Consider the following 26933-nt stretch of genomic DNA (forward strand, 5'->3'; position numbering starts at 1 on the left):
TATACTATAACCTGTATTTGTTCAGGTTTATGGAAACTACCACTCCCAATTTTGCTGGACCCCAATATACATACATATGTTCGTGTTCCAGTATTCTAACTCTAATAGTTTTCCAGATATACGAATATTGTATTTAATTCGTATGGATGGTGCCACGCCCCCTACTGCTAATCCGCCCATTTATGTTTTAAATATTGATATTGAAGTGGCTCCGACTTAATTTGAGGACTTTAGTTGGTATATTTTCTCAGATATACGAATTTAATATTTTCTTTATATGGGAGGTGCCACGCCCACTATAGCCAATTTTTTTCCAAATGTTCATATTGATGTCAAAGTTGTCGGAGAAACCCCACCAAACGATCTATACCTTTATATAGGAAGTTAGTGCACCGAACAGAGTTTTATCCTTGATCACTACCAATATTAATTTTAAGAGTTTTAATGGTGTTTGATTTGAGTTTAAATAGTCTTCTCCATCAGGTTATATCGTGATTATTATATGGTATCCACCAGTTAAACAAATAACTTCATTCGGAGGTAAATCGAAAGCACGCGTTTAATGAAAAAAATAGTTTTCATTAGAAGGAACTCTGACGAAAGTTTGACAACAAACACAAGCCTGACCGTCCTTAAAAAATAATGGCGATGACCAAATAGTTGTTCCCCAACTCAGAACTGAATTACAACTGATACGTAATATATATGTATAAATAAAATGTACATATCCCAGGAAAAACTTGGATTACCAAGTAATATTTACTTAAACAATAGCATTTTAAGTGATTACTTCATCTTGGTGATGTCATTGTAGCCAAGTACTTACCACAATCACTTACAAGTAATTAAACACGTTAGAAAATGTAAATCGTGTCAAAAAACGTTTACAGCTTCTGTAGGTTCACAGAGAAGACGACTAATGAATTAGAAAGTATTTACATATGTAACACATTATTTATAAGACGTTATTAGACTAATTCTATGTAATCAATACGATATGTAGTAGTCATTGAAAACTATGTTAATAGGTAAGAGGATACAATTGAAAGTCATTACCTATTTTTTGCTGGGATATTTTAATTAATTTATTTTTTGTATGAATTTTAAAATGTCCTGTAAAAAGGAAAACATAATTAAGTATTTCCTTAAATAATATTTAAACATTTAATTGTACAATGTAACACACGTACATATGTATGTGTAATTAAAATAAATTACGGTATTTACATACATATGTACATACATATGTCTATAATTATACAATACACAGACAAACTTCTATAAAACGAATCTGAAGGGGATCGCAAAATATTTCCCTATAGCAACTTATTCGTTATAGATACACACATACATATATATAAATATATATGTACTATATATATGTATGTATGACTTCATTATAAAGAGGCTTTTGAATGAATATCTTGCCGTATTTATAGAGGATTTCCATTTTGTTTTTGTAGCGGAACTGATTCTGATTTAAATTTGATTTTGATATATTCTGATATCGTTGTATAGAGGTTTAATGGTTCAGAAATTTTTCGTTATAGGGTGAATCCATATCAAAACGGACAGAAAACAGCAATTTTCGGATTTAACATCTCCGATTTTAATGAAATTTCCCACACATAATATGGTTTGAAAGTGTTCTTCACATCAATGACTTTTTGATCGGAATCCCGTTCCAGACCAAAAATTTCGCGTTTTGAAAATTTTAAAATATGTTAAAAATGTCTAAAAGTATATACATATAATTGCCCATAACTTTGAAATTCCTTTAAGTACAGGATAATTTTTGATTTCGTTATAAAGCCAAAGATATTGTCTTTAAGATCGTGCAAATAAAATATTTTACTTCCAAAAGGTTAAGGGTTAATTTTTATAGTGTATTGTTCAATGCCAAATATACCAGACAGCCCCATATTAAAAATTATAAAAGGACATGGTATGAGGATACCTATACTCTCTTCTATATTTTAGTGAATTTTTTTCGATGGAGACTCGTGTAGTTCAGGAGTTATTAACCAAAACGTAATTTAAAGCAAGTTTTTTTATACAAAATCGTATGAAAAATTAAACAAACAGAAAAAAATACAAAGTGGAATCAATTCAATTTATATGGAAAATGCTATGTATCTCTTAAACTGCAGGACCAATTTAAATAAAATGTACAAGAAAATTATTAAGAACGATTTAACCTTACTGAAAATTTACATTGTTAGCGCCCTGTTAAAATACAAGGTGAGGTACGTGGTGTTAAATGAGAGTACTTCGATTATAAAAAATATTAAAGCTTCACAAATCTGCAAATAAGGACCGATTTGGCTGAAGTTGAATTTTTCTTATAGTAGACATTACGGGTATTATAAAACTTAATGGTAGTACTAAGTTATAAGTAAAATTGAAAAATTATTTTAGTTTAATTGTTTAACTTTTGTCCACTACTTTATTTAAATTATATCTCTTAAACCCTTAAATTTAATTAGTATTGCAATATGGATCTAGCTTTACTGTATTGTATAGATTACGAAAATTTTATGATCAGTTAAATTTGATCTCATTTATAGATGATAGAAGCTTTAAAATAATTTTTGAAGTCGAAGAGTTAACTTCTTAAACACTGTTTTCCACCTTTTATTTTAATATTGTTATGACAAAGGATACCTCCAGTAAAGCCTGATCGTCCTTCATAATTTTCTTGCACATTTCATTTAAATAGGACCAGTGGTTAATGAGATACAATGTAATTTACCATATAAATTGAAAATGATTCTAATGTGTATTTTTTCTGTTTGTTTAATTTTTCATACGATTTTGTATAAAAAAACTGGTTTTAAATTACGTTTTGGTTAATAATTCTTGAACTACACGAGTCTCCATCGAAAAGTTTTCACTAGAATATAGAAGAGAGCTTAGGTATCCTCATACCATGTATTTTTATAATGTTTAACACGGGGCTGTCTGACCTATTTGACATTGAATTATACACTATGAAAATTGACCTTTAACCTTTTGGAAGTGAAATATTCTGTTTACACGATTTTAAAGACAATATCTTTGGCTTTAATATGAAATCAAAAATTATGTTGGACTTTAAGTAGTTTCAGAGTTATGGACAGTTATGTGTATGTACTTTTAGGAAATTTTAACATATTTTTCAATTTTCAAATCGAGATATTTTTACATTGGAATGAGATTCCATTCAAAAAGTCAATGATATGTGGAACATATTATATATATTATGTGTGTGGTAAGTTTCATTAAAATCGGAGATGGTAAATCCGACTGCTGTCCGCTTTCACATGGATTCTCCCTATAGCTATAGTATATTACCTTTTCATTATACCGATATTGTACTGTAATACAAAACGTCAATGTTTTGTAAATGTTTTCATTTCAATCAGAAAAGGGATGAAATTTAATTAATATTAGCTTAATAAAGTTATTAGACTGGACACTTTCGGCAGTAAAAGTTAAAAAAATTTCGTCAGAAAAACAATGTATTTTAAACCAGCTCCAGATGCTGTACCCAATCAGGAAGGAATTAAGCGTTATTTTGTCGTACAATATTTCAGTTTTGCCGCTGTGGGTATTGATCCCACCTCATTGGAAAGAACAATTGTCAGTTCGTGTATAGCTTGGGGGCCAATGATGTCTCTGCTGTTTCTCTGTTTTCCCATTGTCATCTATGCCAGTCAATATATAACCGATTTGAAACTAGTGACAGATGCTTTATCGCCCATTTGGCAAGCAATTTTGTCTATAATGAAATTAATGTATTTTATTTGGAATAAGGAAAAAATTGTCAAATTGGTGCGTAAAATATGGCTGTTGAATGTGAAAGGTAATTGGAAGTGAACATAACTAACTAACTAACTAACTACTAAACTAACTAACTAACTAACTAACTAACTAACTAACTAACTAACTAACTAACTACTAACTAACTAACTAACTAACTAACTAACGAACTAACTACTAACTAACTAACAACTAACTAACTAACTAACTAACTAACTAACTAACTAACTAACTAACTAACTAACTAACTAACTAACTAACTAACTTAACTAACTAACTAACTAACTACTAACTACTAACTAACTAACTAACTAACTAACTACTAACTAACTAACTAACTAACTAACTAACTAACTAACTAACTAACTACTAACTACTAACTAACTACTAACTAACTAACTAAACTAACTAACTAACTAACTAACTACTAACTAACTAACTAATAACTAACTAACTAACTAACTAACTACTAACTAACTAACTAACTAACTAACTAACTAACTAACTAACTAACTAACTAACTAACTAACTAACTAACTACTAACTAACTAACTAACTACTACTAACTAACTAACTAACTAACTAACTACTAACTAACTAACTACTAACTAACTACTACTAACTAACTAACTAACTAACTAACTAACTAACTAACTAACTAACTAACTAACTAACTAACTAACTAACTAACTAACTACTAACTAACTAACTAACTCTTAAAGTATACCGATCTACTGAGAACTAAATATATTAACTCAAAATCACTTTCTGAGTCGTTTGAGACATCCGTCTAGCCCGCTGTCCATGTAAACTTTTGATAAAATGTGGACCAAGCGTGTTTTTCGGCACAACGACGAAGCCTATAGAAAATGGTTGAAATGGATACATTATTTCGCTTAGCACCTTGAGGCAAAAAATTAGTATGTGAGAAATTTCATCAAATTATCTTAAAAATTTTAAGTAAAAAATTTAGATTTTTGTTTCAAATTGAACTATATTAACGAGGACGCACTTCTTGAACATAAAAATAGTAAAGATCTCTGGCTCAGTAACCCTCCGACTTCTACGTCTCTATAGTTTAATGTGGACTTACGCAGATTGGGCTAATTTTGTTTAAGCAATGGTCATTAATAGATTAAGAAATGTGAATAAATTTGGTGAAGTATAAAATCTCTTCGCAGTTCTTCACTATATTGAGACAAATCTTAATTAAAAAAAAAGAAAACCACTCTGTCTTGGTCAATTACAATTACTTGTATGTGTAATTGTGCAATAACCAATTACAATTACATGTAATTGGTAAAGCTTCTATACTAATTACTTCAAATGTAATTGTAATTGAAAATGTAGTCATGCCTGAGGTAGTTGCACAAATCGAGTACTGTAAATTATTGTTTTATTTTTTTCAGCCACTGATGAAGAATTGAAAATATTATATGAGGAGAATTGTATAGATACAAAATTTTCCACGGTTTACTATATAGTTGTTTTTACAACCGGTGTTTTGGCTGCAGTTTCGCCATTTGTTATAGCAATTTTCTATCATCTAAAGGGAAAAGGGTTTCGGGAGAATTTGGATCCTCCACTTAAAGCAATGTAAGTTTAAATATATTGCAGTAAAATTATTTCAATTACATTTTCATTATCGTTACAGTTACTTTCTAGACACCAATACCCATTTGGGTTATGCTATTGCATATCTTTGGAATATATCCGGTATTTATTTTTTAATCAATGGAAATCTCGCCATTGATTCGTTATACTCTTGGTTGATGCACAATGTGGTGGCACAATTTCGGATTCTCAAATTACACTTTAAAACCGATGCCAATACGGTTCGTCATTGGGGAGATGAAGAAGAATTTCGCCAGCTAATGGTTGATCGTATAAAACATCATCGTCGTGTTATTGAGTTGGCGGAAAATTTTAATGATGTCTATAAGATTATAGTTTTCATAAAATTCACCATTAGTTTTATACAAATAGCATTTCTGGCCTATCAATTTGCCCGGGGACGTGAACTGTCAGCCCAGTTATTTCATTTATTCTTTTTGATATCGGTTGCCTTGCAGTTGATATTGTATTGCAATGGTGGACAAAGGATTAAAGATGAGGTAAATAGTATTATTAAGAATTATTAATGGAATATTCTAATTATTTATTTATCTAGAGCACTTCGGTGTCTGTTTTCATTTATGATTCTTTCAAATGGCATGATTTGAGTATAAAAACCAAAAAGTTATTACTTTTGTCTTTAATGAGAGCTCAGAAACCTTGTAATGTGACAGGAGTGTTTTTTGAGGCCGATTTAAGTTTATTTTTATGGGTGAGTAGTATATAGTAAATAGGGTTTCCAAAGACCCACAATAATGCATCATAAATATGTATCTTAATACGTCTGTAGGGTATTCAATACTTATAATTGTACTAATGCAACTAGATATCCCTACTTTTTTTAGGTTTTCAAAACTGCTGGCTCTTATATCACTATGCTATTGACACTCGAGGAAAAGGAAACGACTTGAAAGGGGAATAAATAATTAAGTTTATTCGCGAACTTTTGATGTCTAAATTATTCTAATAATACATAATAGATACATATAATATTACTTAAAAGATACATATTTATGTAAGAAATTATTTAATTTAGTGCTTGAACATGACCTGACATACTCCACTAAATATATGAAGTATGCAGTTGTATGATTTTCGGATAATGGATGATTAGAGGGAGATATAGATTACATATCTATGTATGTTTATTTCTCAGATATGTAACGGTTACTTAATCATTTAACGAAAATACAATGAACCACAAAAATTAATTGCATCAAACTACAAATTTAAATACTTGTTTCAAAACAATTTATGATCTAATGAAGTAAATAATGCCATCTATTTGAATAATTTAAAATTTCAACATCTGCAACAATGAGTTAATAGCAAAAGCATATAAATTAATAGTGAAAATGGTTGCAAGTGAAAATAATAGGGGAATTCAGGTGAAAAATTTTACTCAATAAATTTAAAATATTAAACAAGTTAGGTAATGTATTGACCTGATTAGACTTCCCTTCTCTGCAAATGATTCTTTATAATAAAAACGGAACAACTTCTTAACATAACTTCTCGAGCATAAGACACCCTTCGAATGTGGAACTGCTCTAAGTACCATATCATTTACTGCCCGATCAGAGTTTCTCTGTTATGCTGCAAATCATTTATGCGGCGAAAATTTTACGAAGGATAACAGAATGTGAATAAAAAGAAAACAATCGAAAACATTATCTGTATAGGTCCTGCAGTTCTACAGTCTGGAATATAGATATATGTAATTCTATAGTCTGACTATAGACAATTCTATAGACTCGACTGTAAACAGATCTGTTGTCTCAACTGTAGACTGGCTTGAACATACTTAGACTACAGACTTGACCAAAGACTAGACTATAGACTAGACTATAGACTAGACTACAGACTTGACCAAAGACTAGACTATAGACTAGACTATAGACTAGACTATAGACTAGACTATAGACTAGACTATAGACTAGACTATAGACTAGACTATAGACTGACTATAGACTAGACTATAGACTAGACTATAGACTAGACTATAGACTAGACTATAGACTAGACTATAGACTAGACTATAGACTAGACTATAGACTAGACTAGACTAGACTACAGACTAGACTATAGACTAGACTATAGACTAGACTATAGACTAGACTATAGACTAGACTATAGACTAAACTATAGACTAAACTATAGACTAGACTATAGACTAGACTATAGACTAGACTATAGACTAGACTATAGACTAGGCTATAGACTAGACTATAGACTAGACTATAGACTAGACTACAGACTAGACTATAGACTAGACTATAGACTAGACTATAGACTAGACTATAGGCTGGACTATAGGCTAGACTATAGACTAGACTATAGACTAGACTAGAATATAGAGTAGACTATAGACTAGACTATGACTATGACTAGACTATAGACTAGACTATAGACTAAACTATAGACTATATAGTCCAGACTATAGAATTATTTATAATCCTGATTACAGAAATGTCTATAGTCCAGACTATAGACTGTTCTATAGTCCAGACTATATACTGTTCTATAGTCCAGACTATAGACTGTTCTATAGTCCAGACTATAGACTGTTCTATAGTCCAGACTATAGACTGTTCTATAGTCCAGACTATAGACTGTTCTATAGTCCAGACTATAGACTGTTCTATAATCCAGACTATAGACTGTTCTATAGTCCAGACTATAGACTGTTCTATAGTCCAGACTATAGACTGTTCTATAGTCCAGACTATAGACTGTTCTATAGTCCAGACTATAGACTGTTCTATAGTCCAGACTATAGACTGTTCTATAGTCCAGACTATAGACTGTTCTATAGTCCAGACTATAGACTGTTCTATAGTCCAGACTATAGACTGTTCTATAGTCCAGATTATAGACTGTTCTATAGTCCAGACTATAGACTGTTCTATAGTCCAGACTATAGACTGTTCTATAGTCCAGACTAAAGACTGTTCTATAGTCCAGACTATAGACTGTTCTATAGTCCAGATTATAGACTGTTCTATAGTCCAGATTATAGACTGTTCTATAGTCCAGACTGTAGACTGTTCTATAGTCCAGACTATAGATAGTTCTATAGTCCAGACTGTAGAAAGTTCTATATTCCAGACTATAGACGGTTCTTTAGTCCACACTGTAGACAGTTATATAGTCCAGACTATAGTCAGTTCTATAGTCCAGACTATAGCTAGTTCTATAGACCAGACTATGGTTAGTTCTATAGACCAGACTATGGTTAGTTCTATATTCCATACTATAGACAGTTCTATAGTCCAGACTATATATAGTTCTATAGCTCAGACTATAGACTGTTCTATAGCCCAGACTATAGACTATTCTATAGTCCAGACTATAGACTGTTCTATAGTCCAGACTATAGACTGTTCTATAGTCCAGACTATAGACTGTTCTATAGTCCAGACTATAGACTGTTCTATAGTCCAGACTATAGACTGTTCTATAGTCCAGACTATAGACTGTTCTATAGTCCAGACTATAGACTGTTCTATAGTCCATACTATAGACTGTTCTATAGTTTAGACTATAAACTGTTCTATAGTCCAGACTATAGACTGTTCTATAGTCCAGACTATAGACTGTTCTATAGTCCAGTCATTAGACTGTTCTATAGTCCAGACTATAGACTGTTCTATAGTCCAGACTATAGACAGTTCTATAGTCCAGACTATAGACAGTTCTATATTTCAGACTATAGTTCTATAGTCCAGACTATAGACAGTTTCATAGTCCAGACTATAAACAGTTCTATAGTCCACACTATAGACAGTTCTATAGTCCAGACTATAGACAGTTCTATAATCCAGACTATAGACAGTTCTATAGTCCAGACTATAGACAGTTCTATAGTCCAGACTATAAACAGTTCTATAGTCCAGACTATAGACAGTTCTATAGTCCAGACTATAGACAGTTCTATAGTCTGGACTATAGACAGTTCTATAGTCCAGACTATAGACAGTTCTATAGTCCGTACTATAGACAGTTCTATAGTCCAGACTATAGATAGTTCTATAGTCCAGAGTATAGATAGTTCTATAGTCCAGACTAGAGACAATTCTATAATTTCGACTATCAATAATAAAACTTGTCAATAGTCCAGTCTAGAGACCGTGAATACCCTTATTATTTCTAAAACTTGCAAATTTAAATTTGTTCAACCAAAAAGAAAAAAAATCACAGCAATTTTCCATGGGCACGCGACAACGAAATTATTTTTTTACTTTAAAAACCTCTTTATAACTCATTTATGCAGATCAAACAAAATCACAAGTCAACCAGCAACTCAAACACCAATACAACATGTTCGTTTCAAACCTATGTAGCACAAACAGGTTGTAAACAACAAAATCTCGACTAAAGTGAGCAGTTGAGTTTATTAACAAAATCAGTTTTAAAACAAACTTTATAATTAACGGTTGTGTGACAGCGGTTACGCGCCAACGCGTTTGAAAATTTTTTGTAAACTTAATTTTTGAGCGTTAAAAAATTTAAAATACGAATCAATTGAATGGAAATTGTTAAAAATTAAAGAAAGAAAAACATATTGGAAGACAAGAGTGGTAGTATGTAAATTTATTGAAAAAAGCCAACAAAATATTTGTGTCGTTTGCCAAAAACGGAAAAATATAAAACAACTTAATAATAAACGGAAATCAGTTTTAACCAACAACCAAATACGTTAATAGAAGAACTTTTTTTTTCAAAGAAAAAATTAAAATTTATTTATAAAAATTATTAAAAAAACGTGCTGCGGATATAGAAATTTAAATGTGCAATTTAAGTTTAAAGGGAAAATATTAAAAAAAAGAAATTTGTTTCTTTAAATTATTGGAAAAAAGTGTGTGGGAAAGGTGTTAAAAAAAGCTGATATTTGGAATATATTTACTTAACAGCAACAGGTGATTAATAATTATAATTTAATTAATACATGTATATGTAAAGCAATAACCAATAATACCCTCTTGACATAGTTTTTTTTTTAACAAAGATTTTAAAGAAAGTTGAAATTTTAAAAATTCCAAAAGTGTAGGTTGTTTCTTTTATGAGGATTTTTTCTGGAGAATAAGAAAAGATTTTATCAATTACAATAAGTTTGTCATTTTTATAAATTTCATTGTTGATGTGTATTCAAAGTACTTGAAATCTTTTGTTTCGACTCTTGATGACAAATAACGCCTTTTCTGTCTACCAACGCTTAGTTGTCAGTTGCAAGTAATGATACATCTTCAATTTTGTTTATGCGTCAATGGAAATTTAAATGATTTGGGTTTGTCTTAAACCAGACAATAAATAAAATTAATGAAACTTTAATGAAATTTATGTGGGTTTTCTTTTAAATTCAATTATTTTCAATATTCATTTTGAAAATATCTTTATTTGGTTATACATACTTAGTTCTTAGAAAGTGTTTGAGTACGTGCAAGTGTTTTTTTATAATATTTTCCTTCATTGTTAATATTATGTGGGTTATTCTTAAAGATAACAAATGATTTAATGTTATTTTATGTTAATTTTTACACACAAATTATTTCAAACTAACAAAAACAACAACAGCAACAACATATCACACAAATAAAAGTGAATCTCTTTAAGTAAATCAAAAGACTTAAGACAAATACACGATGCTTGCTGTTGTTGTCGTGTGTGTATGTTGAAGACTTAAGTAACAAACTTGTTGTGGGAAATTTATGTTTAAATCAACAAGATGATTTTCTATTTCTTTTTATAAATAAAATTAAAATCTCATAAAGTTATAGTTTTAATATAAATTTTTACTGTTATAGTTTCATTTGTTAATTTATTTATTTAATTTTTGAATTGAAAGTAAATTATGTGCTGGTTGCCTTTAGTACTATTGTAAAGTTTGTGAAAATGTTTTATGCAACTTTTGTCTGCTTCACACATAATAATAATAATGTGTTATAAATGTTAATTTCCGTTTTAACTAAACATTTGAAGAACATAATTAAGTCTTACATTGTGTCCTCAAAAGACTAATGTATTTCATTTTCAAAACATAAAACAATGTTATTTGTAGAATGCACCCTACATCTATGTAATTACTTTACAATTATTGGAAAATTTAGTTTTTTTTTTTTTCTTTAATGTAGATGTTACACAAAATTAAATGAAAAGTCTTCAATATATCTTTGTTTTGATATGCTTAGCGTAAGCATGGCTGATGGAATAAACTAAATATTACATTCTGAAGGTTTGTTGTGCCTTGAGAAAACTGATTTCAACATACAAACGGACAGACAGACAGACAGACAGACAGACGGACTAACAGACAGACGGACTGACAGACGGACTGACAGATAGACAGACAGACAGACAGACAGACAGACAGACAGACCGACAGACAGACTGAAAGACATTGTTAAATCGCCTTTAATATTTATAAGAATTCTCAACTTAGAAATCATAAATGGAACAAAAAAAACTTCTATATACTTTTCTCACGAAGCCGACGCACAGTGGGAGAAATGGCCAATTTGGTGTCGCTTTAAGGAAATTTTAAATTTGAGAATTCTGAATTTTTTTTTTTAATTTTCTGGTAACTAAGAAACCAAGTGATTTTTGATTTTTTTTATTTCATTTTACTCGCAATATTCACACATTAGTGAGCTTTCAAACTTTGCATATTTTTTAGCAATTGAATTCATTATTTTTTCACTTTTTTACAGTTTAAGTTTGATTACACATAAAATCTTAAGTTTAGATTTTTTTATTTGGATTAGTGGTTTAATTGAAATTATTGGGAATCTATTAAGGGAAAAAATTCGTTTGTGGCCTCTGCTTGTACGGGTTAGTTCTGAATTGTGGTACACAAAATGACCTTTGTAGGAGAGTGTTTTATTATGTGTAACATAATCTTCTGTTGAATAAAAGTTGGGTGGATTCGACAAGATTCGCTCTATCGTTTAGTTTATTAGTTTTTTTGGTCTGTTTTCTATGTCAAGTAAGAAAATTAGCTGCAACTTTTTGCAACTTTTTGACTTATCACGTTTTTTAATGAGTGTTCCAAATGAAAAAACGCACACTTTTTTCATTTGGTACAGTGAACCAGTACCAACAAAAAAACTTTTAACAGCCATACATGACACTATTCTGCTGAAGGATGAAGTCTATTGAGAATTGTTCAAATCGGCCCATTATTTTACCTAGCCCCCATACAAACGGACATCTAGAATATGGTTTTTAGCTCATAATTTTTTTAAAGACGCTAGTATCTCTACAAAAGTCGTTACAAATAAATTATATATAAGCCTAAATAACATTGTCCATTTCCATAATGATCGGACCATATTTGACCCTACCCCCCCATACAAAGTCCCTTCATAAAATGACTTAAATATCCATATTTCCCATATAAATACTAGTGTATCGATTATATTTAGAAAAAATAACTTTAATATAAACATAAATACCCCCACCAAATTTAATGAAGATTGGCCTATGTTTGACCCTAGTCCCCATATATGGCCTTTTTCAAAAAATAAATTGTACACCATTAAATTGCCTTAATATTTAGGAATTAACGTAGAATTTAACGTAAATGCTTTAAAAATAAAAAATAAACCACGTTTTAAATATTAAAATACAAAAATAAAATAAAAAATAGTAATAGTTTCGGTGCATACTGACTGTAGGGTATAAGTCCAAATATCAATAAATATAACTTAAAATGTCTAAAACATGATATCGTTTTCAAAAAGTGTTCAAATCGAATGAAATACAAAAATTATAAACATATTACTACTATTAAATATATGAACAACCGAGGGTGACCGATACAACACTTTATGGCGCACCCTGTACGAAAGTGGCATGTCCCAAAAAAATTTTTTTTTAAAGACCATGTCCTTGGCTATAATTTCACTGAACATTTCTAATAGATCAGATCACTATTTATAAAGATATAAAGATCCACCAGATTGACCATTTCTCCCACTGTGCGACGGGTACATAATTTGACCCCTTTTAGAATATTTTCCCAAATATTTTAGCTTTCCTAGTCGGGACGATCTCTTTAGTTTGCTATGATGTTTGTAATGCATCAAAGCATTGGTAATTTAAATGTTCCTCCACCTTGGTCTTATTGCAGTCTTGCAGGGTCTGAAAATACCCTAAACTATAGTAGTCAATTGGCTCCTCAGCCAAAAACCGAAGCTTGAGTTCAATAAACTTGTGGTCTGACTAGAATAGCATCTTAATGATGTTTACTGAAGTCTTTGGGATGCACGAGGAGGTTGTTGGTTGCTACCCAAATCTCGGCAACTGAGATTTAAAGGCCTGATGTTGGCTATTGTCAACATCAATAGATAATGTATCGATGATGTGCCTGCGTGACCCATGGGAGCAATGATCTGATAGGAAAACCGGTAAAATCAGAGAAATCTATGGATTCTTGTTCATTCCTTATTCATTATCTTGTATCTATAAACTCTACGGGGCCTGTTGTCTTGTTGAATCTTCCTCCAACTTGGTCTAATTCGTACCTGAGCAGTCAGTTGTTAGGGGATCATATCCTAAAATGCATCTTGTGGTTGCTAACTAAGAAGTTGACGTGTCGGTAATGTTCCTTCGCTAATGCTATGCGCACTGATGTGAAAAGAAAATCGGTGCAAAAAGAGATCAGAAGATTTTAGGATTCTTGTTTGGAATCTTAAACTAAAGGTCTGTGGTCCTCAGGTGACTGCAAGCCAAATCGCTGGAAGCGAATGTTGGTTAAAGACCTGATGTAGGCTATAGTCCCAACGTATATCTCGATAAGACTTATGCTGCCGTTGCTATTTTCCTCCACCTGCAATCCCTGAGAAAAGGGTTACTGCCAGTACCTCTGGTCTGACAGAGCCTTAAACAAGAGTAGCCAATTGCCTGGCTGTTGATGATTTCCCTTCATGGTGCACCTGATGGTTGCTACCCCAAATCGCGTTATGTAAATGTTGGTTGAAGACCTGATGTAAACTATAGTCCCAACTTATGTCACGATAAGTCTTTCGGTGCTGTTGCTATCACAACAGATAACGTATCGGTAATGTGCCTGAACGACTGATCTGATAGGAAAATTGCTGCAAAAGCTGACCCCCGAGGATGGACTTAAATTGGGATAAGTTCTTTAGTATTATTGCCAACTCAACAGATAACAGTGTATGATTGTGTGAATGGTGGGTGCCCACATCTGATAGGAAAATCGATATAGAAGCTCGTGTGGGAATTGTTGGATTCTGGTTCACTCCGTAGCGTGATCTTGATAATGGACCTAAAGTCTTGTCGCTTGAAAGTTGTGGTACTACACTTCGGGCTACCAAATATATATGTTTCTAAGTGATGTTGCTAAATCAACAGAAGTCATCTCAATAATGTGTATATTGTGGAATAATTGCTGACTCCTTCCCAAATTCCCATTATCTTTGATTCTCGCTTTATGTCGAGGAATACTTCACCCTATTCAAACTTGAAAAATTTTGAAAAAATTGTTTAGTTCAGCGTCATGCTTCTTCTTTACCTTAGTAAAGACTTTTTTTCCAACATTCCTTCCTTCGAGATTGATCTGGCCTTCACATTAGATTTCTCGACATTGTCTATTTGACTCATAGTATTTTGACTGGACAGACCGATATGGCTTGGTTTTGTTAGTGATTTGAAGACGGGTATCTTGTTTTCTTCTTGGTTTTGTTTTCAGTGTTCAACTTCCAATATGATGTCTGTAATTATATCCTTCAACTAAATCCTTTGTGTTCTAGATAGCCTTTATCTGATGATCAATAGCATAACTATGACGTCACTTACCTCTTCCACTATTCGTTATACTTCATTCTTGTAGGGATTAGGTATGAAGGTGTTGTAAATATCATCTGAGGATTCAGAGTAGGAACTCTCACCCGCATTAAAGGGCTTGAGTTGCTTAGAGCTAACTCTGTATACATTATTCTCAAAGCTTGAGTGAAGACCAAAATATATCCCTTGTAATGTTTCGGAATTGGCCCAATATGATCTTTGTAATCATCTCCTTCAACTTAATCCTTTGTTCCCCCAGATAGCCTTTCTCAGATGGTCAATAGCTTAACTATGACGTCACTCACCTCTTTCATTATTCGTTTTACTTCATTCTTATAGGGATTAGGTATGAAGGTGTTGTAAATATCATGTGAGGATTCAGAGTAGCAACTCTCTCCCCGCATTAAAGGGCTTGAGATGCTTAGAGCTCACTCTGTATACATCCTTCAAGGTACCCACCTACCTAATAGTCTTTTGTAGTAATAGCCAAATGTCTTTAAGTTTGTTATAGTGAATATATTTAAAAAATTGGACTATATTGCAACGTTTACTAATGTGATCTAATTACACTATTTCCAAAATTTTCTAATTGTTGCATATTCGCTAATAGTTTTAAAATATCTAACAGCTTCAGTGACATAATTTTGAAATCAAAAGTATCTCTTCCTATTTCAAACATAAATTTAACTAATTAACACAAACATAACTTTAGAAATCTAACAAAAACAGTGTTAATTGTTTAAAAATTCTCTCATGTTTAAAAAAAAAACAAAACAAAATTTTTTGCTAATTATAATCTTTAGGAATTTATTGTACCACAATCAACAACAACATATAGTGGGTGTAGATTTCAGTTTCATTTAAAAAGAACATTGAAAAAAAAAATCCCAAAATTAAATTTTGAAAAAAATCACTAGCATTTGGCTAAATTTTTATGTTAATAAAGGCACCCATGCATACATATTTGTACATTTTGTACATTAAAATAGAAAAAAAATATTAAAAGTTTTATTCTAATGAGGTTGACAATATGTTATTGTAGTCAAGGTGTCACGTATGATAGTTTTGTTCATTTTCGACTACAACAATGTCTAAAACAACACAACACAAGTCGAACTGAAACTGTATTTAGACAACTTGTGGCCCATTAAACGTGTTGAAAACAATTTTTCTGCTAAAAGTCTTAAGAATTCTTTTTGTTTGAAAAAAAAAAAAAAACACAAATAACAATGGAAAATAAAATGTTTTATATAAAAAATAAATTAGCATAAATATTATTTATTTAATTTAATATATTTCAATGTCCATTAAGTTAAATATGGTAAAAACAACTGTTATAAATAAATTTAAAATTTAAAATGTCCAGTGAATGACTTGTAACTTCTTACAACTTGTTTGATTGAAAATGTTTAAAATTTACATTAATTGTTTATATAAATTGTTGTTAAGTTGAAGAAAACAAACCAAAAGTAAAAGAGAAAAAAATATAAACAAATATAACCTTGTTTAAATTTAAATAGTTTAAACTTATACGACCACTTAATATATTATGATTTACTTTTAACTAATTGCTGTCAAAAGAAATATTGTTTTAAAAACATAGGTTAATGATTAATTTTTCACAATTATTGTGTTTTTTGGTTAAATAGGTATGTAGTTTTTTTGGTAAATATTTCTTTATTAACAAGTGCATTTATGAACATTACACATACCGATATTAAACTCTTGTAATATTTTACATATTCACTAGTTGCAAGTATTGTTAACTGGGCTAATTAACTGTTAACTTTTTGAATGTACAAAATCTGTTATGCACAATGGGTGCATAATTTTTTAAAGGTTTTTTTTTAGACTATAGACGAGTCTATAGTCGATTCCATAGTCTAGTCTATAGTCTAGTCTATAGTCTAGTCTATAGTCTAGTCTATAGTGTAGTCTATAGTCTAGTCTATAGTCTAGTCTCTAGTCTAGTCTATAGTCTAGTCTATAGTCTAGTCTAAAGTCTAGTCAATAGTCTAGTATACAGTCTAGTATACAGTCTAGTATATAGTCTAGTCTATAGTCTAGTCTATAGGATAGTCTCTAGCCTAGTCCATAGGCTAGTCTCTAGCCTAGTCTATTGGCTAGTCTCTAGACAAGTCTACAGGCTAGTCTGTAGTCTAGTCTATAGTCTAGTGTGTATCTAGTGTGTAGTCTAGTGTGTAGTCTAGTGTGTAGTCTAGTCTATAGTCTAGTGTGTAGTCTAGTGTGTCTAGTCTATAGTCTAGTCTATAGTCTAGTCTATAGTCTAGTCTATAGTCTAGTCTATAGTCTAGTCTATAGTCTAGTCTATAGTCTAGTCTATAGTCTAGTCTATAGTCTAGTCTATAGTCTAGTCTATAGTCTAGTCTATAGTCTAGTCTATAGTCTAGTCTATAGTCTAGTCTATAGTCTAGTCTATAGTCTAGTCTATAGTCTAGTCTATAGTCTAGTCTATAGTCTAGTCTATAGTCTAGTCTATAGTCTAGTCTATAGTCTAGTCTATAGTCTAGTCTATAGTCTAGTCTATAGTCTAGTCTATAGTCTAGTCTATAGTCTAGTCTATAGTCTAGTCTATAGTCTAGTCTATAGTCTAGTCTATAGTCTAGTCTATAGTCTAGTCTATAGTCTAGTCTATAGTCTAGTCTATAGTCTAGTCTATAGTCTAGTCTATAGTCTAGTCTATAGTCTAGTCTATAGTCTAGTCTATAGTCTAGTCTATAGTCTAGTCTATAGTCTAGTCTATAGTCTAGTCTATAGTCTAGTCTATAGTCTAGTCTATAGTCTAGTCTATAGTCTAGTCTATAGTCTAGTCTATAGTCTAGTCTATAGTCTAGTCTATAGTCTAGTCTATAGTCTAGTCTATAGTCTAGTCTATAGTCTAGTCTATAGTCTAGTCTATAGTCTAGTCTATAGTCTAGTCTATAGTCTAGTCTATAGTCTAGTCTATAGTCTAGTCTATAGTCTAGTCTATAGTCTAGTCTATAGTCTAGTCTATAGTCTAGTCTATAGTCTAGTCTATAGTCTAGTCTATAGTCTAGTCTATAGTCTAGTCTATAGTCTAGTCTATAGTCTAGTCTATAGTCTAGTCTATAGTCTAGTCTATAGTCTAGTCGATAGTCTAGTCTATAGTCTAGTCTATAGTCTAGTCTATAGTCTAGTCTATAGTCTAGTCCATAGTCTAGTCTATAGTCTAGTCTAGTCTAGTCTATAGTCTAGTCTATAGTCTAGTCTATAGTCTAGTCTATAGTCTAGTCTATAGTCTAGTCTATAGTCTAGTCTATAGTCTAGTCTATAGTCTAGTCTATAGTCTAGTCTATAGTCTAGTCTATAGTCTAGTCTATAGTCTAGTCTATAGTCTAGTCTATAGTCTAGTCTATAGTCTAGTCTATAGTCTAGTCTATAGTCTAGTCTATAGTCTAGTCTATAGTCTAGTCTATAGTCTAGTCTATAGTCTAGTCTATAGTCTAGTCTATAGTCTAGTCTATAGTCTAGTCTATAGTCTAGTCTATAGTCTAGTCTATAGTCTAGTCTATAGTCTAGTCTATAGTCTAGTCTATAGTCTAGTCTATAGTCTAGTCTATAGTCTAGTCTATAGTCTAGTCTATAGTCTAGTCTATAGTCTAGTCTATAGTCTAGTCTATAGTCTAGTCTATAGTCTAGTCTATAGTCTAGTCTATAGTCTAGTCTATAGTCTAGTCTATAGTCTAGTCTATAGTCTAGTCTATAGTCTAGTCTATAGTCTAGTCTATAGTCTAGTCTATAGTCTAGTCTATAGTCTAGTCTATAGTCTAGTCTATAGTCTAGTCTATAGTCTAGTCGATAGTCTAGTCTATAGTCTAGTCTATAGTCTAGTCTATAGTCTAGTCTATAGTCTAGTCCATAGTCTATAGTCTAATCTATAGTCTAGTCTATAGTCTAGTCGATAGTCTAGTCGATAGTCTAGTCTATAGTCTAGTCTATAGTCTAGTCTATAGTCTAGTCGATAGTCTAATCTATAGTCTAGTCTATAGTCTAGTCTATAGTCTAGTCTATAGTCTAGTCTATAGTCTAGTCTATAGTCTAGTCTATAGTCTAGTCTATAGTCTAGTCTATAGTCTAGTCTATAGTCTAGTCTATAGTCTAGTCTATAGTCTAGTCTATAGTCTAGTCTATAGTCTAGTCTATAGTCTAGTCTATAGTCTAGTCTATAGTCTAGTCTATAGTCTAGTCTATAGTCTAGTCTATAGTCTAGTCTATAGTCTAGTCTATAGTCTAGTCTATAGTCTAGTCTATAGTCTAGTCTATAGTCTAGTCGATAGTCTAGTCTATAGTCTAGTCTATAGTCTAGTCGATAGTCTAGTCTATAGTCTAGTCTATAGTCTAGTCTATAGTCTAGTCCATAGTCTATAGTCTAGTCGATAGTCTAATCTATAGTCTAGTCTATAGTCTAGTCGATAGTCTAGTCGATAGTCTAGTCTATAGTCTAGTCTATAGTCTAGTCTATAGTCTAGTCGATAGTCTAATCTATAGTCTAGTCTATAGTCTAGTCTATAGTCTAGTCTATAGTCTAGTCTATAGTCTAGTCTATAGTCTAGTCTATAGTCTAGTCTATAGTCTAGTCTATAGTCTAGTCTATAGTCTAGTCTATAGTCTAGTCTATAGTCTAGTCTATAGTCTAGTCTATAGTCTAGTCTATAGTCTAGTCTATAGTCTAGTCTATAGTCTAGTCTATAGTCTAGTCTATAGTCTAGTCTATAGTCTAGTCTATAGTCTAGTCTATGGTCTAGTCTATAGTCTAGTCTATAGTCTAGTCTATAGTTAGTTTAGTCTATAGTCTAGTCTATAGTCTAGTCTATAGTCTAGTCTATAGTCTAGTCTATAGTCTAGTCTATAGTCTAGTCTATAGTCTAGTCTATAGTCTAGTCTATAGTCTAGTCTATAGTCTAGTCTATAGTCTAGTCTATAGTCTAGTCTATAGTCTAGTCTATAGTCTAGTCTACAGTCTAGTCTATAGTCTAGTCTAGTCTAGTCTATAGTCTAGTCTATAGTCTAGTCTATAGTCTAGTCTATAGTCTAGTCTATAGTCTAGTCTATAGTCTAGTCTATGGTCTAGTCTATGGTCTAGTCTATAGTCTAGTCTATAGTCTAGTCTATGGTCTAGTCTATAGTCTAGTCTATAGTCTAGTCTATGGTCTAGTCTATAGTCTAGTCTATAGTCTAGTCTATAGTCTAGTCTATAGTCTAGTCTATAGTCTAGTCTATAGTCTAGTCTATAGTCTAGTCTATAGTCTAGTCTATAGTCTAGTCTATAGTCTAGTCTATAGTCTAGTCTATCTAGTCTATAGTCTAGTCTATAGTCTAGTCTATAGTCTAGTCTATAGTCTAGTCTATAGTCTAGTCTATAGTCTAGTCTATAGTCTAGTCTATAGTCTAGTCTATAGTCTAGTCTATAGTCTAGTCTATAGTCTAGTCTATAGTCTAGTCTATAGTCTAGTCTATAGTCTAGTCTATAGTCTAGTCTATAGTCTAGTCTATAGTCTAGTCTATAGTCTAGTCTATAGTCTAGTCTATAGTCTAGTCTATAGTCTAGTCTATAGTCTAGTCTATAGTCTAGTCTATAGTCTAGTCTATAGTCTAGTCTATAGTCTAGTCTATAGTCTAGTCTATAGTCTAGTCTATAGTCTAGTCTATAGTCTAGTCTATAGTCTAGTCTATAGTCTAGTCTATAGTCTAGTCGATAGTCTAGTCTATAGTCTAGTCTATAGTCTAGTCGATAGTCTAGTCTATAGTCTAGTCTATAGTCTAGTCTATAGTCTAGTCCATAGTCTATAGTCTAGTCGATAGTCTAATCTATAGTCTAGTCTATAGTCTAGTCGATAGTCTAGTCTATAGTCTAGTCTATAGTCTAGTCTATAGTCTAGTCTATAGTCTAGTCGATAGTCTAATCTATAGTCTAGTCTATAGTCTAGTCTATAGTCTAGTCTATAGTCTAGTCTATAGTCTAGTCTATAGTCTAGTCTATAGTCTAGTCTATAGTCTAGTCTATAGTCTAGTCTATAGTCTAGTCTATAGTCTAGTCTATAGTCTAGTCTATAGTCTAGTCTATAGTCTAGTCTATAGTCTAGTCTATAGTCTAGTCTATAGTCTAGTCTATAGTCTAGTCTATAGTCTAGTCTATAGTCTAGTCTATAGTCTAGTCTATAGTCTAGTCTATAGTCTAGTCTATAGTTAGTCTATAGTCTAGTCTATAGTCTAGTCTATAGTCTAGTCTATCGTCTAGTCTATAGTCTAGTCTATAGTCTAGTCGTAAGGTCTAGGTCTATAGTCTAGTCTATAGTCTAGTCTATAGTTTAGTCTATGTCTAGTCTATAGCTCTAGTTCTAGTAGTCCATAGTCTATAGTCTAGTCTATAGTAATCGTCTATAGTCTAGTCTAAGTCTAGTCTTGCCTATAGTCTAGTCTATAGTTCTAGTCTATAGTCTAGTCTATAGTCTAGTCTATAGTCTAGTAGTCTATAGTCTAGTCTATAGTCTAGTCTATAGTCTAGTCTATAGTCTAGTCTATATAGTCTAGTCTATAGTATAGTCTATAGTCTAGTCTATCAGTTTCTAGTCTATAGTCTGTCTATAGTCTAGTCTATAGTCTAGTCTATAGTCTAGTCTATAGTCTAGTCTATAGTCTAGTCTATAGTCTAGTCTATAGTCTAGTCTATAGTCTAGTCTATAGTCTAGTCTAAGTCTAGTCTATAGTCTAGTCTATAGTCTAGTCTAGTCTGTCTATAGTCTAGTCTATAGTCTAGTCTATAGTAGTCTATAGTCTAGTCTAGTCTAGTCTATAGTCTAGTCTATAGTCTAGTCTATAGTCTAGTCTATAGTCTAGTCTATAGTCTAGTCTATAGTCTAGTCTATAGTCTAGTCTATAGTCTAGTCTATAGTCTAGTCTATAGTCTAGTCTATAGTCTAGTCTATAGTCTAGTCTATAGTCTAGTCTATAGTCTAGTCTATAGTCTAGTCTATAGTCTAGTCTATAGTCTAGTCTATAGTCTAGTCTATAGTCTAGTCTATAGTCTAGTCTATAGTCTAGTCTATAGTCTAGTCTATAGTCTAGTCTATGGTCTAGTCTATAGTCTAGTCTATAGTCTAGTCTATGGTCTAGTCTATAGTCTAGTCTATAGTCTAGTCTATAGTCTAGTCTATAGGTCTAGTCTTATAGTCTAGTCTATAGTCTAGTCTATAGTCTAGTCTATAGTCTAGTCTATAGTCTAGTCTATAGTCTAGTCTATAGTCTAGTCTATAGTCTAGTCTATAGTCTAGTCTATAGTCTAGTCTATAGTCTAGTCTATAGTCTAGTCTATAGTCTAGTCTATAGTCTAGTCTATAGTATAGTCTATAGTCTAGTCTAGTCTCTAGTCTAGTCTATAGTCTAGTCTATAGTCTAGTCTATAGTTCTAGTCTATAGTCTAGTCTATAGTTCTAGTCTATAGTCTAGTCTATAGTCTAGTCTATAGGTCTAGTCTATAGTCTAGTCTATAGTCTAGTCTATAGTCTAGTCTATAGTCTAGTCTATAGTCTAGTCTATAGTCTCGTCTATAGTCAGTCTATAGTCTAGTCTATAGTCTAGTCTATAGTCTAGTCTATAGTCTAGTCTATAGTCAGTCTATAGTCTTCTATAGTCTAGTCTATAGTCTAGTCTATAGTCTAGTCTATAGTCTAGTCTATAGTCTAGTCTATAGTCTAGTCTATAGTCTAGTCTATAGTCTAGTCTATAGTCTAGTCTATAGTCTAGTCTATAGTCTAGTCTATAGTCTAGTCTATAGTTAGTCATAGTCTAGTCTATAGTCTAGTCTATAGTCTAGTCTATAGTCTAGTCTATAGTCTAGTCTATAGTCTAGTCTATGGTCTAGTCTATAGTCTAGTCTATAGTCTAGTCTAATGGTCTAGTCTATAGTCTCGTCTATAGTCTAGTCTATAGTCTAGTCTATAGTCTAGTCTATAGTCTAGTCTATTAGTCTAGTCTATAGTCTAGTCTATAGTCTAGTCTATAGTCTAGTCTATAGTCTAGTCTATAGTCTAGTCTATAGTCTAGTCTATAGTCTAGTCTATGTCTAGTCCTTATAGTCTAGTCTATAGTCTAGTCTATAGTTCTATGTCTAATAGTCTAGTCTATAGTCTAGTCTATAGTCTAGTCTATAGTCTAAGTCTATAGTCTAGTCTATAGTCTAGTCTATAGTCTAGTCTATAGTCTAGTCTATAGTCTAGTCTATAGTCTAGTCTATAGTCTAGTCTATAGTCTAGTCTATAGTCTAGTCTATAGTCTAGTCTAGTCTAGTCTATAGTCTAGTCTATAGTCTAGTCTATAGTCTAGTCTATAGTCTAGTCTATAGTCTAGTCTATAGTCTAGTCTATAGTCTAGTCTATAGTCTAGTCTATAGTCTAGTCTATAGTCTAGTCTATAGTCTAGTCTATAGTCTAGTCTATAGTCTAGTCTATAGTCTAGTCTATAGTCTAGTCTATAGTCTAGTCCTATAGTCTAAGCTTTTGACCCATCTAAAGAAAGCTTTTTAGTTTTCAGTTTAATATGCTCTTTGATCGCTCCACCCAACTACTTACATAATCAGTCCTATTACCAAAAATTTGTAATAGTTTTTCTTTTTCAACACAGAAAAACTATTTCGACTGTTTAATTTCCGGCTAAAGTATTTAAGAAAATTTTCAAATTTCAGTTGTATTTGTTTAATTACTTTTACAACTGTTGCACATTTAACAAGTTAATTACAACAATTAAGATAAATAAATTAAAGTATAAAACCCCAAAAAGACAATAGTAAATAAAACAACAATAAAAAATAAAAAAATGTATAAGAAAAGTACACAATAAAATTACAATAACAATAGGTCCGAAAATTAATTGATGGATAGTCACTAGAGAAATAAAACTTAAAGCACATAAAATGCTAAATATTTGGACGGTACTTTATCAAAGTCTTCTTTAAATTTAAGATGATTTAAAAAAAAATCAGCTTAAAGTGGCAAACGGCATTGAAATTTAATAAAAATAATTTAAAATTTATATTTAATTTCAGGGATTTTATGTTTAAAATTATAAAATAAAATTAATGAAAAAGTACTTTTTTAAATTGATCAATTTATCAAATGATTGAAAAAAAATTAGTTCATCGCCTTAAATATTTAAATAACAAGAATTTCAACTATTTGTGTATTGAAAAACCTTCAGTTGTAGACTAAATAAAGTTTTGAATTGTTTTAAATTTTTTATCGATTTAAATTTTATGAAATTTGCATAAAATTTATTGCTATAATGTGCGTAAATCTATTTTTGCAATATTTTTAATACGAGTTTTAACACATACCAAAAGATTGACGGACAGACAGACATTTAGTCTGACGTATCACAAATCCATTATAAATTTTAAAATATTCCAACGCAATATAAATGTTAATTCGCATTTTTTATTTCTTTCTATGAATGACGAAAAAGAAATACCCATCCACTAGTATTTGAATAAATAAATATTTGTTTTGTTTTATTTTTTTTCATTATTTATTTATTTCTACTTCATCTGCCACCATCAACAAACTGATGGAGGAATCCAAGTGAATGACACCAAAACTAAAAGTGATGTAATAATTAAAAAAATCTCTTTTTAGTTTATTTTTCACTTGTTTTTAAGGTGCCCTACAGAGGTAGTGGTTGTTTTGTAATGAGTTTGTTTCACTAAAATCGGGAAAGGTTTATACTTTAAAACACATGGTCCAAGTTTTATTTTGTAAGAAGAATAGCAAAATATATTCCAACTTAACTTATCAAATCTAAAGGGAACACGTCCTTAACTGGACTCAACCGAGAGGGCTATATGAATACTGAAATCTGTCTTATCTGAGTGATAAAAAGTTACCGGAGCTCGAAAGCAATTAAAATAGAGACACCACTTAGAAGATAGAATCAACAAAACACATCGGTGGTGGGCGTTATATAAGATAACTGAAATAAGGACTTAGTCCTACTGGATTTTTCTAAAATCCAGTTCTAACTTTTGCTTAACTGAACTTCTTGGGAAAAAAGTTTAATATAAGTCCAGCTGTTACACAGAATATGTTGGAAAGATCGATTGCACTCACTTTAAAGGGGAAGGAACTCTAACAAGTTAACCTGACTATGCAAAACCGTTCTTCGACTCAACGAGGACTGAACTAAAAATATGGCCGAGTGGATTCCATACTAATGAAATATCTGTGAATTATTTCATAAGGTCCCTGAACTTTAATAGATTATAAGACGTATGTCTATCTGTCTGTCTATATCCCCCCGGGGGCATGTTACTTTGGTGAAATTTTCACCTTGGTGTTATTGCAATATCCCGAGTAAAAGAGCTGCTACAAATACCTCTAGTCTGCCGGGACTATAAACTGGTGATGATCAAATGTATCCTCGGCCTTTCCTTGGAATGATTTGACATGGGGTCTAACCAAAAAACCATATAATATAGCACTACGGGTGGCCATTTGCCCGCAGGACTTGTCCTGGCTGGTCAGTTTGAGATACATGTAGTGGCGGTGGTTTATACCCAAATTCGTCGGCAGACATTGTTGGTTCAAGGACTAATATATCCAAATGCAACATACATATGTCTGAATTCTCTCTCCGGTGCGGTTGCCATCTCAACAGATGTCACTGGGTGATGTGACAGAACAACTTATGCTGGATTCCTGAACCCGTTGAGTATCTCTTACTCTTCGCGTAGTAGGACGCCAGTATAGGTTGGGGAATTTTCAGGTTGACACTTGGTAGTTGCCTGTCATTCCGTAGATCATTCCTTTTTGGTCTGAGAATGGAACTGATGTAATTGGGATCGGGAAAAACTCCTCTGCCCAACAGGAGTATGGTACTGATTTAGTAGACCTTTTACTTCAGGGAAGTTTTCGTTGCTGTTGTCATCTCAACAGGATTCATATTGTTTCATGTCGGTATACCGGAAGATTGATTTCACCTGATGTTAAGGGGTCGCTCGTTCTATTGACTTTAGACCAGTGATTGCTTTTTCCTTGTCGGGGTATGCATTGGGATTGATCCCATGCTGCCTGTCAATCCGCAACGGGGCTGCTATGACAAAAGCTCGAGTACTTCAGCAAAGTGCTTGTACATGGACCGTCACAACAATGTACAAAAATCGCCGCCTGAGTTCTTCATAGAAGGATTCAGGGGCGCGTGGTAGACCGTACCTAGTCTACCCAGCGGATGAAAAAGACCACCGTGAAATAAGGCCGTCAGGGCAAGTGTTCACGTAAAGCACAAGACATTCGTGTCTGCCTATATGTCGAAAGCTTTATATATACATACGTATAGACCAAACTGTAGGAACTAGAGGGATGAAATGTTCGCTATCTATAAGATTTATTAGATTTTGAATGTATGTATATAACATTGGACCACCTGTATTGTTTTAAAGAGTCACAAATATATATAATATTTTTACTAAAAATCATCAACACAAGTTTTGTTAAAATGGGACCTATTTTGACTCTAGCTCTAGCAAATATGGTCCCCTTCAGATAATGGCTTTTACGTTCACCAACTGACTTAAAAATACCAGTACAGTGTTGAAAATCTACATAAACAAGTTTTATAAGAACCAAAATTTACTTAATCTCAACAGGATCGGTGCATAATTAACCCTTCCCTTCTTATACCCTATC

At 32.0% G+C, this 26933-nt stretch overlaps 2 protein-coding genes across 2 annotated transcripts in view; both read left to right on the forward strand.

Annotated features, from left to right (window-relative positions):
* The first annotated feature begins 3463 nt into the window (after nucleotides 1-3463).
* On the forward strand, nucleotides 3464-6356 carry LOC119608989 (odorant receptor 45a-like). Its single transcript, XM_037963644.1, has 5 exons — nucleotides 3464-3844; nucleotides 5211-5397; nucleotides 5456-5915; nucleotides 5972-6127; nucleotides 6261-6356. The coding sequence occupies exons 1-5, from the start codon at nucleotides 3499-3501 to the stop codon at nucleotides 6324-6326; spliced, it is 1215 nt and encodes a 404-aa protein (XP_037819572.1). The 5' UTR covers nucleotides 3464-3498; the 3' UTR covers nucleotides 6327-6356.
* Nucleotides 6357-9843: 3487 nt separating this feature from the next.
* LOC119608992 overlaps nucleotides 9844-26933 on the forward strand; it is a 46359-nt gene continuing 29269 nt past the window's right edge. The window contains exon 1 of the mRNA XM_037963648.1: nucleotides 9844-10334. The gene's annotated coding sequence lies outside the window, so the exon portion shown is untranslated. The remainder of the gene's footprint in view (nucleotides 10335-26933) is intronic.

Source organism: Lucilia sericata, unplaced genomic scaffold, assembly GCF_015586225.1.
Source record: "Lucilia sericata isolate MDLA Ls3-8-SP2 unplaced genomic scaffold, ASM1558622v1 Contig000910F_arrow, whole genome shotgun sequence".
In the NCBI taxonomy this organism is placed as follows: Eukaryota; Metazoa; Arthropoda; class Insecta; order Diptera; family Calliphoridae; genus Lucilia; species Lucilia sericata.

Coding starts and splice junctions, on each gene's coding strand:
- LOC119608989 (XM_037963644.1), top strand. CDS start 3,499: ATGTATTTTAAACCAGCTCCAGATGCTGTACCCAATCAGGAAGGAATT. Junction 3,845..5,210: donor ATGGCTGTTGAATGTGAAAG/GTAATTGGAAGT, acceptor TATTTTTTTCAG/CCACTGATGAAGAATTGAAA. Junction 5,916..5,971: donor GACAAAGGATTAAAGATGAG/GTAAATAGTATT, acceptor TTATTTATCTAG/AGCACTTCGGTGTCTGTTTT.